General features: G+C 34.3%; 1 protein-coding gene across 2 annotated transcripts in view; it reads right to left on the reverse strand.

Annotated features, from left to right (window-relative positions):
- Window positions 1–15625, reverse strand: part of HGF (hepatocyte growth factor) — a 68288-nt gene that overhangs the window by 38173 nt on the left and 14490 nt on the right. Inside the window, exons 6-8 of one of the 2 annotated variants that reach the window (XM_019746907.2) lie at window positions 12827–12969; window positions 6848–6968; window positions 5446–5564 (exon numbers count right to left, since the gene is read on the reverse strand). In XM_019746907.2, coding sequence (XP_019602466.1) covers window positions 5446–5564; window positions 6848–6968; window positions 12827–12969 — 383 coding nt within the window. The remainder of the gene's footprint in view (window positions 1–5445; window positions 5565–6847; window positions 6969–12826; window positions 12970–15625) is intronic. The other variant, XM_019746908.2, reaches the window with a different exon arrangement.

Genomic DNA, 15625 nt, shown 5'->3' on the forward strand with positions numbered 1-15625 from the left:
GTTGTCAGAGGAACACCTGGGGTTCTGGAGATCCTTTCAGGGATCTAGGAGATGAAAACTATTCTCTATATAGTGGAACTTCCAGATGCATTTGATGTATGATATTCCAAAAGATGGACTGCAGAAACAAATGAGATACTCAGTTATCTTCTTCTGATTAAGGTGGTATGAAAGAAATTTGCAAAAAATCTAAAACAATGCCATTGTTTACCCGGAAAAAAAAATCATTTAAAATATTATGTATATTAACATCCAATAAGCTTATTTTTAGTGAATTAATGAATTTTTAAAAATTTTGTTTTAGTTTCCAATACAATGAATATTGATTCACATAACCCACACTTGCAATTTGGGGCTCTCAATAACGTTAAAGTTGTCAAGATATCTTTAGCCCAAGAAGTTTGTGAACAACTAATTTAAATAATCCATGAGATTTCTTAAGGGACATCAACCACAACATAGTTTTTCTATGGCTAGAGAGCTATTAAAGATCACTTGAGGAAAATACAATTCGTCCCAACAAATATTATTTCTTCCTGAAAAGCTGTGAACTAATCTATAGAATGAACTGTTTTCAGAATATGAAGTCATTACGGAGGAAAACCATAAGAAAGTCAGTACTTCATTTAGGCACTATTCAGGACCTCCAATCTTGTTATGTGTTTGCAATGTCTTAAAATTCCATATACCTGGAAGCCTGTGAAAAGTTATATAGCCAGAGTATATGTGTGCTGCATTCATGTGGGTAGGCAACACATCCTGAGGAATGTGGTATCAAAGAAAACTGAGAAGGCCTGTCCTGAAACACCCTTGCACACAATTGTCAGGTGATAAGCAACGTTCATCCTTCATTTTCTGTGATACACAGATAGTAAGATTAAAAGGTTGGAAGCAAACTGACAAGAACAAATTTGTGGTTCATTCCGCTTTTTAACAAATAAAAGCAACTGAGAGCAGTATGCAAAACCTTGGTTCAGAAAGCAGTATGCAAAACCTTGGTTCAGAATATCCTTATGTCCAGGCAATGTCAGCTTTCACTTGACTAGATCATGCTGAAACTCTGAAATTTCAGTTGTATTACAGAGGCTTTGGTCTGTTTTGTTCACTTCTGTATCCCTAGCATTGAGAAAAGCATTTGACTTACAAGAGCTACTCAAAACATATTTATTGAATGAATCCTATAGAAAAGGGACAAACAACCTTCTTTGTGTTCTCTTGTACTCCCTGGGATTGCTGCTATGCCCAAGGCTTTCACTATCACTAGTATTTACTTATGACTTTGCATGACCTTCAGAGAAGACTGAACTTAGCTGTGCAATGAGCACACACGTCAATACAAGCAGACCTAAACTTATTATCTCTCTCCTCAAATTTACAATTCTCTCAAATTTGCATCATCTACCCAATAATGTAGAAAATATTTTAGACTTTTCTCTTTCTCTTTCTCTATCTCATCTCCCACTACATCCAAGTTGTCATTATATCCTAGACATTCTACCTCTTTAATATTGTTCACATCCTTCCTCACCCTGCTATTCGCACAGCTTACTCCCTTTGTTCACATTCTCTTTATTTCTTACTGGCCTATTGAAATCAGATCTTATCAGACCCACCTGCCTCTTTCCTCAGCTCTCCCCATGCCAATTACTCAGCGTGTATAATAATTCTTCTAGATCAGTGGCCTTCAAATGTTGTTGGCTTTTTGTTTTTTTGTTTTTTACTCCTGTCACTAAAAGAATGTTATTCTAATGTATTTTATTTTGTTGGATAGTCTTTTATTCTTTGCCCCATCATACTTTTCTGAAAGATTTTTGTATATTGAAATTAATTTTTAAAAATTCCTTGAATTACAAAATACTAAGATAAATATACATATTCACTAAACATGCACATACACATAAACACAGACATGTATATATGTATGTATGTATATATATATATACTCATATATATGTGTGTATATATGTATATGTATACACATATATGCATATATTCAAATTATATATTTGTTGGAACCAGTATATAAATGATAAACAACTTATACAGTATTTTCAAAGATCTCTTTGTTTAGTGCCCCCAAGTTTTCTACACCCCAGGACAATGCACCACATTAAAATTCAGGAGGGAATGCAGTCTGCCTTTGCTCAATAAAGTAGGAAAGAGTGGTTGTGAATGGGAAGGTAGGATGTTGACCTTGACTGACTCCTTAGGAAAATATGCATCTTAAACAGAAGACTTTAGGAAAGAATTTATACTGAAGTAGAGGAGGCAGAATTTAAGCCCTTTGAGCTATCCATGCCCCCAGACCTTTAGGAGAGTCATTGTGCTCCCTGGGGTGTCACTGACACCAATTTGGAGACTACTATTCTAGATCACAAAGCATCAGATAAGACCATTCTCTGCTTAATATTTCAGGGTTTCTCATGGGAACTGGATGAGCCACTTTTGGCTCCTACTTGATCTGCCTCACATCAATCTTATCTTTTTTTATTTTCTTCCATTTCTCTGTTTTCAGCTCATCCCTACCCATATCAACCTAATTACCACATCTTGAATATTGCAGTGATGCTCCACCCATCTTCCCTCACTGGCATAATCACAGCCGTTTTGTAAAACTGAAATCAGGATTATTGATAATAGGTGGAAAGCACCTCTCAGTAGGTGTTAAATAAATAGTGGCAGTTATCATTTTTTAATACAGATATCATATAATGAAACAAGAGTTTAAAAACCCTCCTTTAACTGTAGAGAGGATAAGTGACTTAATCAACTCTTATTTGTTTCTTCAAACATTGAAAACTCAGAATGAATTCAAGCAGTCAGGACTCATAAATAACCACAAAGCCCGCCCATGAACTGAATGATACAAATAAAAAGTGATAATATTCTGTTACAACCAGTGCATGTAAATATGTGTGTGGTATGCAGACTGCAGTAAAGGAACCCAAGATTGCCACCCACCAGTGTATACTCTGTATAACTCCCTCCCCTTAAGTGTGGGTGGAACTTGTGAATATCATGGGAGAGTCACCCTGATTATTAGCTTATTAGCTTATATTAGCTTCACAAAAATGAGATTTTGCCAATGTAATTAAAGTCCCTAATCAATTGACTTTGAATTAATTAAAGGAAAATTACCCTAGGCAGAGCAGACCTAATCAAGCAAGCTATTTACAAGAGGGTGTAGAGGTCACAGGCTCAAAGTAACAGAAAGCTATCCTGCTAGGCTTGAAGAAGTAAACTGACATATTGTGGAGAGGGTCATGTGGTAGAAAACACTGGGATTTCAAAGGACCTGAGGACTTTATTATAGGTTTTACTGTATATGAAATCTAAAATATTTGGAAGAATATTCATAAAACATTATCTCATACTTTCCAGAATTCCAAAATGTCAACTTTTATTTATTTGAATAAAAGTATAGTCTCTCTATAATTTCACAAACTAAAATTTCCCTATAATAAATTACTTCTAAAATATTCCCAAAGCTCAAATGATTATTTTATTCTTGACTATTTAGGTTTGGCTTCTATCACCATTTTCGTAGAATTAAAATCCTATAAATACCACCCTCTGTTTAACAAAGCCATCAGAATTATTGTAAGTCACTTGCATAATTAGCCAACTCTTCCTTGGACAGAAAGGGGAAAAAAAATCTATGTAATAGTTAAGAAGTGTCATATTCTATTTATTTCTTCTCCCAATGTCTTTTAAAAATAACCCAAGATTGGTTGGAAAATGAAGAGGAGGGCAACACTTGGATATTTTTGGTGTGTGTGTGCCCAATGGAAGTTGAATGTGCAGGGGTGTGTGTGTGTGTGTGTGTGTGTGTGTGTGTGTGTGTGTATTTATACTGGTCTTATTCCAGAGACAAATTATAAGAGTACCTAACACACACATAACAATAAAATGGAAGGAAAACAGTTGGGTTACTGTACCTGAATGGCTTAAAATGATGGAAAGATGAACAAGATTTAAAAAGTCAACTGGTGAATCTAATTCAACCTATATAGAGAAACACTGTCACAGGACTCGTCTTTTATTTTAAAGGATCAAACAGATGATTCAATTTCTTTGGAACACTGTGTTCACATTGAAAGCCTTCCAGATTCTGCAGTTATTTCACATATGCCAGACACATCCCCTTTCTATGGGCTTTATTTGAGTCGCCCAAAACACTTCCTTTTATTATCAGGTCTAAGTGGAGAGAGATTTACCTTGGCAATATCATATGGTGGATAACACTAAACTAGGTTTGTTCAAAGGAATATCCCCATCTGCTGTTCTAGGGAAATACACAAATACATGTCCCTATCCTCATAATTGTATAGTTATTCTGGATGCTGGTATATGATTATATGTATATTATGTATCTCTCTCTCTCTCTCTCTCTCTCTCTCTCTATATATATATATATATATATATATATGTATATATATATGTATATGTATATATGTATGTATGTGTATATATGGATATATCTAATACATAGATACTATCTAATATATATCTAATATATAGATACACATATATAAAGATATAACTATATTATCAAGTCAATTTATAACATTATTACTTAATTACTAAATTTATGCAATTCTACTGGTCTTAAAGCATTTTAAGATTCAGTTGAATAAACAAGACCTGCACTCATAGAAATAAAAACATATCTATATCTAATTATTATCCAATAGTATTATTTCAGAGAAGAGTAAAAATGTGTGAGTTGACCATGGAGGAGAAGACCAAGTATACAGATTTGAAGGGATACCACAAAACAAGTGAGAAAAGAAGCTTTTTATCATAAATTCAGGAGGATGGGACAAAGGACAGTATATAGAAAAGGACTGTAGGACTGTTAAAAGACAGGTTGGAGCAGAATGCAGGCTGTGTACAAGGACAGCCATAGAAGGAGGGATCAGCTGCTAGAGATTAAAGCTGTCTGTGAGAATCTTCCTCTAGACTTCTCCTTCTCCGTTGCAGCCTCTATCATGCACAAGAAGAGGTTCACAGTCGGTTGATGGCTCACGTTATGTCTGGGGAGGACAGCTACAGGTAGGGAAAGGATACAGGACTGGAAGGTAAGCATCTAAGGTCCCAGCGTTTCCAGCCCTAATGGCATTATGATACTGCATATCATCCCTGATCTTTTCCTCATTCTCTGGATTTTCTTTTTCTTTTTCTTGATAATGTAAGAATGCTTAGTCTTTGCAATAAGTATAAAAGTTTTGTGGATATGTGTGCACTTGCATATTTACCTCTTACAAAATAATGGCTCTCTGAAATTCAAAAGTTTGAGTAGGATTATGTAACACATTTTTAAATATTAAAACCTACACACATTAAAACATCAAGCAAAATAGTTGTTAACCTGTCTCACTAATAACCACCTGCTTAGATCTAGTCTGAGAGGAAAAGGAAGCAATAAATTTGATCCTAACTTACCGCACATTTTAATTGCACAGTACTCCCAAGGGGTGTCAGGGTCAAGAGTGTAGCACCATGGCCTCGGCTTGCCGTCAGGATTGCGGCAATAATTATCATCAAAGCCCTTGTCGGGATATCTGCAAACCACACGAAGAAAAGTGTCATGTAAATCTGCCTGGAAACACCACCCAGCCCTCAGCTCACTAAGTAACTTTTGATGTAGCTTGGATACTACCAGTTGGGGAAAAAACAGATCCTGTGTGTTTTACCTGATGAGGAAGGCTAATAATGGAGAATTGAATCTATTAACTTTTATATTCTACCAAGTATAGCGAGGTCCCAAACCAAATCCCCTTTTCACAAAGCCCAATTAAGGATAGATTACATAAACATGACCTCATGTTAAATGCTCATTAAGAAAACAGGTCCTCTTCGATGGCAGGCTTAAAGTTTAAACTGAAAGATAGGTTTCAATAGCTCTGTTACTAATGATAGCTCAATTCTGGAACTAGAGACCTTTATAGGTCATGCCCTAACCTCCACCAGAGCAAGAGACAAACCATCACACCACTTTCTCTATACTCCCTCCTCCCTTTAAATTAACAGGGGCCCGAATTGGTGACTTGATTTTAATTGCTACCATGTCCCTTCTGCTCTCACTTGAAAGGCGAGAGATGCACTTAAAAATAAAGCAGAGTTTTAATTTCATTTAGAAGAACTATAAACAAAAAGATAGAGGAAGAAGAAAGAATAAAAATACCTTTCAGCAATTTCCAGACAAAGGCAGGGATAGAGTTTCCTCTGCAATTATTTGTATTTTTATTTTTATAATACAAATAAGAGAATTTGTTTTTCAACTAAAATGTTTCATGTGAAATGAATGGGCAAAAGTAGACTTTTTGTTTTTTAACCATTTAAGCTCAACACCTACTTCTGACTTCTCCAGACTGGCAATCTCAAAATACACCAGAATAAAGCAGCTAAAGAACTATTTGCTCTACCATCTCATTCCCTTTCTATGGGAATGACCTCTGTCATATTGTCACACATATGAGCCCATTTGTCACTGAAGATGTGGTTCTAGGAGATGGGCTTATATTTGGCAATAACGCCTCCTGCTACAACTCAAACTTGTCAAAGTGGTCATTATCGAATGGGCCTCTGTCTTTTTCCTGTTTGTGCTTCCTTTCCACATCCCACTGTTGCTCCTGTGTCCCAGACCATCCTGATTTCTAGAATCTTATCTAGTCAGCCAAGCCCAGTTGAAAGTGTAGCCATCATTCTCATATAACTCATCATAAACCCTTTTGCCCAAGACTTTCCAGATAACATCATATAAAGATTTATACGGCAGTTTTTCATGGAGCAAATAACAGTTTGTAAAAAGAGTCATCAGAAGCATGATTTGGTGGTCTTTTACCTTTCTGGCAAGAATTTGTGCCGATGTGGCGTCTGATGATCCCAGCGCTGACAAATCTTGCCTGATTCTGTATGATCCATGGGACCTCGGTAACTTTCCCCATTGCAGGTCATGCATTCAACTAATAAAATTAAAGTACGGCATGTTAATTGCTTCTGACAGAAAAATCAAGCACATCACTGTTCCATTTAAAGAACAGTAAATCACCTGTTTAGCAAAGAGATTTTTAGAAAACCTTACATCTCATTTTAACTTTAAATTAGAGCCTAATGTCCATAAAGAGTGACATGAAATACTCCTTACAGAACTGCTCATATAGTTTAAGTGGGTTTTTGTACTCAATGTCCGACAGATTTACCACAGGGCCAGCATGCTACCTTTCTAATGTTCCAATAACTGTCTGAAAGGTATCCAGAAACTGGAAATATAAGGCAGAACCTTGAGGATTTTCCCTGTTGGTCTAAAATGCCAGGATATCAGTATCTATACTGTCAGTACAATACGCTCCTCTCTCAATTTAACCTCCAGTCACATACGTAGAAAATACACAACTTTTAAAATGAGTACACAGTGTACTCCCACAGCTAATGCCAACATCAGGACCAGATAGAGTGGAGAGACCAATTTTGGACAGAAATCTGGTACTATTCAAAGAACATGGATATTTTAAAAGAGGACACCACAACTGCTTTCTGTTAGTGAACGTCCATGTTGAATAACTAGGCAGGCTTACATTCTTATCTAGCTTGGGATAGAAACTGACCTGCTACTGAACTTCTTGTATTCACTCCTTTTAAAATGTATAAGCTGGTCTAATTATGCAGGACCTTACTGATGATTTTGTGTGGTTAATAGTTCTCTTCTGGCTGGCCTCTTATATCACACTGAAAACTCTGAGTCATATCAACTAGCTGGAAAAGAGGCTTCTCAAATGGACAGGTTGATTTGTAGCACAGCAGGCATCCTGTGGAATAAATCATTGCTTGGTTTTCCTACGAATCAGGCAAATTTCCCCAAACACATCATTTGTATCTTGTGATTATTGATCATCTAACTTTAGCTGAAAGGGAGCAAAGATATCAATGTTCAGTGTTATCTACTGGCATCTAGCCTAACGAGCATTTGTAATAATTTGGGATACAATATTAGAATAATCACTTTTGAATCTTTGACTTTTGTAATCTAATAGGACATTAACTATTAACTTTCTAAAACATGAGACCATTTAGCTTGATCCATCTACTTCTGTACATGTAGGTTGAAACCTGTGAATGAAAACAAAGGACCAATTCAGATCCTCTTATTTGATACTGAGATTCCCCAGACTACAGTCAGTAAGCTCTTGAACTGTAAATGAGAGGGGTCCAAGAGTATATTGATAAAGGCTCTCTGTTTGGTCAAGGTCATTTCCACATGGAAATGTTCAGTATAGTTTATGCATTATCACATTTCAGCTTTCCATGAGGTACAGATTATTTAGTTTCCTTTTCTTAAAGGACATAAGGTTTGATATCTTCACAGAAAATTATGTGACATTTATCATTGTTGTATGCTCTTTTGTATTGAATGGAAAAATACTATGGTCATACATAAGACATAAGTATCCACATACACAATTACGAATCTTGTATAGTACTCAGGAATCAGAATATACCTATTCTTCAAATGCAGTTTATAAGAGTATATCTCTTTCTAATGGGAGTAAATTAACTTATTTTCTAGGAAGCTGTACTCTGGGGATTATTATAAAACATTTTCCTGGACTTCAGGGTTTTTAATTTTCTTATGACCACTTTCCAAATTGAATGGAGCAGACCCACGATTCTCCAAACTTTAAGTGCATAAAAAGTCACTTTGAAATCTTGTTTAAGGAAGAAAGAAAGAAAGAAAGAAAGAAAGAAAGAAAGAAAGAAAGAAAGAAAGAAAGAAAGAAAGAAAGAAAGAAAGAAAGAAAGAAAGAAAGAAAGAAAGAAAGAAATCTTGTTAAAGGGCACATTCTGATTCAGAGATCAGGGCTGGGGCATTAATAACAAGCTCCCAGGGGATACTGATGCATCTGGTCCTTGGATCTCATGTTGAGTAGCAAGTTTGTAGATAATTTGTTCTATTCTAAAAGTAATGGCATTTTAGAAGAGAATGGATTTTATGTGGTCCTTGAAGGATGGGTGAGATTTGGATAAGCTATAAAAGGACAAAATAACACCAAATAGTACACTAACATGAATTATTATATTATGTTTATAGTAAAGTGAAGAGATAAATATGGAGACAGTTTGTAGACCTAGCGAGATTTTTAAAAATAATAAAAGTTAATAAGAATAATGTTTGATTTTGGTAGGCAATAAAAGTTGTTGTTGGGGTGAGAATTAAATGTATTTTGTGATAGAACTGAGATGCTAAATATATTCTAGTTACATATTCTTTTATTATTCAGTAATTTTAACATTTACAAAGAGATTTGGTTGGTACAGTTAGGAAAAAAAGGGCTTACAAAAGTTTTAAGGGACTTACCTAAAACAGAGAATGTCAAACCAGTGTCTGGAACACAGGTGTTCTGACCCCACAGCCCAGTGTCCATTTCATTCTCTCTAATTGCCTTTTGGCCTACATATTTTAGCATGTTGCCTATATATTTTAACTGGTCATACTTAAATACAGACTGATAACAATAATTTCAGAAAGTCAATCCCCTGACTTTTTCAACATTGTCCCAACTGCTCTTTGCCTTCTTGTTTACAACAGTAAGTTGCCCTCCTATTGGTGTTCCACCAGTTGAAGGATATGGAAAAGGAGCCATGGGAAAGCAAATAGATTAGCTATTCTTATCCAAGGCTTAAAAGCTGTTGTTTCAGCATTCCATCAAGCCACCAGGTTTGTCATAAAAATTACCTCCAGAAAGCCAAATTTGCAACTCATGGTCACTTTTCAAACTTCCAGAATTCTAAGAACCTTCTAAGTTGTCCCAGCTCCACGTTAAGCAGTACAAGTGGAAAGTAAGTCTACCTACTCAAGGAACCAGCTGAAGTATGATCTATGCAGCAGTAAAAAGGGTAAAGATTGCCCCTCCTGCTCTGTTTTCTTTGAGCTCTCTTTATTGTAGCCAGTGTATTATTTAACCCTTCTGTCAAGTTCTGCCCTTTAAAACAAATAAATAAAAAAAGTAAAATGCTGTCCCAGATCACATAAACAGAAACTAAATAAATATTTCTATTCATAAGTACAGTATTTTTTCTAAATATAGTTCTGACCTAAACAGTAGTACGAAACTACAAAACTACACATAAATTGTAACATAAGTAGGATTTACTTAACATCTTTCTTATCATACTAACCAACTACCTCAAAAACTATGGTGTTCCATTTTTCTCAATCATAAAACTACAAGTGATCTGAGTTTACAGACTAAAACAGATATTTTGAAATTATCTCTCAGAAAAAATCCATGCTAGTGATTACTTAAGTAAAAATGAATGTTTAAAATATGGATAGTCCCACAAATCCACATTTACAAATAATGGTTATATTTATCTTTGTTTTTAAAAGTCTTTCTCCACACAGAATACGGAATTACACACATAAGATTTTGGCAGTATTATCTAGGATTTTAAGTGTAGGGTATTAAAAAATAATGATTACAACTTAATAGAATTTGCTTAAATATTTGAAAATAATAAAAAAGACATCTGTTCCAATGACTCGTGATGGCTTTATGTTTAATCCTAAGCAAATGTTTAAGCAAGAAATTGGATTTTATGTAACTCAGTTTTCTATAATCTTTGAATCAAACATTAATGGTCCTCTTCTCTTTATATAATTATATAAGGTTTTAAATGAGATAAGAGTACTCATTTTCTTTTCGAATGCTTAATATATTTTAAAGTTTTAAATTATAAGAAAATAATATTATTCATTGGACATCAGATATGTATATATCTTCAAACTTTCAAAGAAATTTCAGACAATTATTTAGCTGAGTTTGATTGCTATAAATATTTCAAAAAATATATACTGTTTTACAAGTCCTTTTCAAAACAACAGTTCAAAATTTCACGTTATTTTTCTTGCTTAATTTTAAATATACAAAATGATTTGCTCATTACTACCTCATCCATAATGATGTAACCTTTGAACTTGCCATTTAACAAATTAAGATCCATAGATTAAAAAAAAGTGGCTCACCCATTATATTATATAATCATTCTGGATTTTGAGGTTTCTCACTTAGATTTGTATTTTAATAGGAATGTATTTCATATGTACAGTATTTTGTATATTTTATATTGTTTATTTTATAAATAGCTGTTTTTCTTTATTAATGTATTGACAATGCTTCTTATTTTAGATCTTCTTTATTAAAATCCTGCTAAAACATTGTTCATTATAATGTGAATTTAAATAACACAGCTCAATTCACACACACTGAAAACTGGAAATAGGACTTTTACAATTACTTCTAGCACATTTATTCTATGTTGACTCTCAGTCCAGATCTATACCAGTGTATTTTGATGAAGGTTCTTATAAACCAGAGGTTGAAAAATCACATTCTCACACAGACTAGGCAGGTCACATAAATCTAAGCTGTTTAAAATTTGAACATGTTACCGTCCCTTGAAAACACTTTCTCAGGTCAAACAAAACCAGTAACAGAAGTTGCAATGACTTTTAACCTCAGTAAACTGTGATAATGGACAGTTCCCAAAAAGTAGGTTATTTTCTTCCATGTGTAAATTTAAGACAAACATTGATGACAGACTTATTCATACAAAACAGACTTGTTCATAACGTTATCACAGATCAGTTTATTATTTTTAAAAGAAAAGAAAACAATGAAGAAGTTATAGTGAACAGAATATGATATGGAATGGAAAGTAAGAATTTACAAACAAAGATAGAATTGGATCTAGCACATGAAGTCAAGAACTTTAAATTAACTAACAACAGAAAATAAATTCACCTTCTCTGTGACAATTAACTAATGATCATCTTTTTATGTGATAAATATCAACCTGATATTAAATGGATATTTATGGGAGAAATATTTCCTCCCCAAACTGGTTAACAACAAATAGGTAAGATATCTTACTATAAAAACTGGACAGCACTTCAGCAGGCCCCCACCCCAAGTACTTCAAATCTTACTAAATTTCTATCAGAATTTAATCCATGTTTCATTTGGATTTTTAGAATTTTAGTTTCTGACAGAACTAAAAAGCCAGCTATTAGGTAGCCAGGTAACTAAAAAAAATGAAACCATATACAATGCTGAAATGATTACTCTTTCTTCTTGTCAGTCATTCAGTTTCCACTGCAAAAGTAAGGACAGTGCCCTCTTATGCTGTGAGAGGAGGTAAAACATAGAATGTATTTAGGGTGTCTGCCTTCAAGACAGCTTGGGATCTCCCACTTTGATCTCTTCAGATACTATTCTCAGTGGTGTTCTAATCTATGTATCAGATTTGGTTCTAGTCACATTTTCACCCAAAGGCACACAAGTGTATCAAATTCCAGTGATTTCCTCCCATATTCTCTTCCAGGTCTATAAACACTTGCCACAGCACTTCAGGGTAGGTTTGACAAAATTTCTGTGGAAGCAGGAGCTGGATGAATAGAGAATTAGCTTTACTCAGAAAGGGCTACGTTTCATTCAGCTCCTTTCAGGTGATGTGTGGGAACAGATTTTGAGGTATGTGACCTCAAGACAGTAAATGAAGAAGCCCAAACTTTTATTCTCCCCAGAAGGATGCCTTAGGCTCTGTTGAAACTCAAACTGATAACTTGCTCCATTATTTTGCAATAATCTGGTGATAATCAGGTTTTAAAATTTTGAGTCAAATTCTCAAATAATCAACTATAGTTGCATTTGAATGAACAACAGATTTATCGTGATTTGATTCGTTTCTGTTAACCTTTAATGCGAGTTGCAGTTCTACAGAAAGGAGGAGCAGAGTGCCCCCCACGGCATTCAGGCTCATTTACCTTCTGAACACTGAGGAATGTCACAGACTTCGTAGCGTACCTCTGGATTGCTTGTGAAACACCACGGTCCCCCTTCTTCCCCTCGAGGATTTCGACAGTAGTTTTCCTGTAGGTCTTTACCCCGATAGCTCGAAGGCAAAAAGCTAGTTTTAAAATGATAATCATTACAGTATAAGCACATGCAACTTTAGTTTTGGTCTATTAATTTTACTAATTAGTGGGTATGTTTTCCCTGAAAGTAAAGAAATCCTTTATTCTAACTCAGATCTCCATATATATATTAACCTGAACTATTATTTTCATCCATTCTTAAAATACTTAAATTTTGTTAACGTTTAGTTAACTGAATTCCCAATATTCAGCATGGTTAAAAGTGACTCATCTCTGGATTTGTGAAGAACCAATCATTCGAGGACCTAAATGACATTTTTTGAACCACAATTTCAAAGCTCCATGCAAAGACAGCAAGTGACTGAGTGAGGCCAGTTAAGAGAGAATAGAAGAAATACTGCAATCAACCTTGAAATCTCACTATTACACTGCTTATCCAACATAATTACTTGTTTGATTATTGCTTTTATTTTGAAGAATAGCCCCCCTATTTTCTGCACAATTGAGAAACAGATTGATGAAGTAACAGGAACAAAGGATCTAGAATCAAATTAAACCTGGACTCAAATTTCAGCTCTCTTGCTCACTAACTGGAGACCCAGCAGGTACTTCAGCCTCTTAGCCTGTTAGCTCACCGGTATACTGAGTATAACCATAACTTATAACATCTTACACCTTATAGGGTTGTTTTGAGAAGTTCTAACAGATGACAGAGTCATTGACACTTAATAAATACTATTATTAAGCACACACTACTTAGTAGTCTACTCTGTCATAGTAAAAAACAGAATTGCTATTCTGTTAACAACTTTTAGTAATTTTCATTGTGACTGGGACTTGGTGTTTCCAGGTTTACTTAGTTCACGAGGCCACTGGATGCAGAGACTGAAATACACTTTAGTTAAAATCTTTAATGTCCTAGTTATAGTTTTGTTACCAGCATAAAGTATTTCAACACAATATCAGACAAATCCAAAGTCTTTTTTATTCTTTTGTACTGCTTGTGGCACTGGCCTCAGTGATGCTACATTTGTCTAGTAGATGACATACAAAAATATCATAAAGAAAGAATATACATCTATAGGTAATGCTAGTAATTACTGTATTGAAAATCTAATTACATTTTCAATATTAAGTTCAATTTTTGCTATAATGCCTTATTTCTACTTTTACTGATCTCTGAGTTCTAAATAGTACTTAAATTAAAAACCAAGGATTTTAGTCTTCTGGTAAATACCACTCAAATGTGTCCCCTACCCATTGAAATTTCTAATTAGTAAATCATCTTTTTTGTTTGTTTGTTTTTGTTAGGCTGTGAAACAACATGAATATGGACATGCATTGAGTACTAAGCAACATTTTGCAATGATATTCTTTTATTTGGACATGAAATATACCAGACTTAAATCCTTAGAAATTATAAATTATTGGTCACAAGAGACATTCTAAGAGACTTACTAATAACCAAACATTTTCAAGGTACCTATTAAGTGTTATAGACATTATTAAACTCCAAAACGTCTTTAGATAAAAAAGTTTATAACCTTACTTCACTAGCATTCTAAATATGGGAAAATAAAAATTAGACATTAGGCCATGTGATTGACAAAAATTATAATTACAATTAAAGCTCATTATGATTTCAGAGTTCCTAACAATTTTCAAAAAAAATAAAAAGTCATCTTTTGTCTTAGTTTTAGCCCTACTATTCCAGAGTAATTTAGGACACCTTTTGTTTATTCTATTGCTTGAAATTTATTTTCTTTCATTTTTGTCAGTTCTCTAATTTTTCATAGTAAATTTAAAATGAAGTACGAATTTTTCTGATAGAACTTAGCATCCCATACTTGACCAAGGGAGGCAGTCTACACCCGCTCTTTTCACTTATTTGTTTTCATTCAACAGATGTTTATGACAACCTGTTACACCCAAGTCATGTGCCAGTCAGTAGGCTCTGTAACAAACTTTTATTCACATACAATTTTCGGTTCTTTGTCCTTGTTAGCAAGGCTTTAACAGATAAGTGAAGAAATGTTTAAAATTGAGTTATATCCAAATGCACCTTGAAATATAAATTAGATCTTCTGGGTGCTAGCCACCTTTCCTTTTCTTTTAATATAAACTGTGTTCATAGGAAACTTGATCTAGTCCATCATCTGCTTCATTAATGAATGCTGGGTGGCCAATGAAGGATAGAGATGTAGATATCAGGTCACTTGATTTTCCGGTTAAGCTTCTATACTAATTTCATCATCTATCATCATCTTCCTATTAAACCACTTGTAAAATATTTTAATTTAGGGAGTCAACAATAAATCACTCCTCTAGACAGAGACATATATGTATTTCTTTTTCCATTTTCCATAAAGTGAATCTTTAGTTAACACTTAAAGTGTTAAAGCTAAGTGTTAAAGTTATCATGCGGATATTCCAATAAGCTGTTAATTGATTATAATTGTGTTGCTCCGTTTCAATTATTTTTTTTATTTATTTTTTTATTATCAGTGCACAAGATCCTCTCAGCCCTAAACCTCTATATCACAAGGAATTGTTTGCTGGTAAAAGAGCTGATTGGACTGGGAAGCCTGTTCCCAGGGAGATCTATTTCACATTCACTCCCTTAGCAGAAAATCACAATCATAGAGAATTTGGGTTGAAATAAGACCTCTACTGGGTCAGTCCAGTGCA

Source organism: Rhinolophus sinicus, linkage group LG09, assembly GCF_036562045.2.
Source record: "Rhinolophus sinicus isolate RSC01 linkage group LG09, ASM3656204v1, whole genome shotgun sequence".
NCBI classification, from domain to species: domain Eukaryota; kingdom Metazoa; phylum Chordata; class Mammalia; order Chiroptera; family Rhinolophidae; genus Rhinolophus; species Rhinolophus sinicus.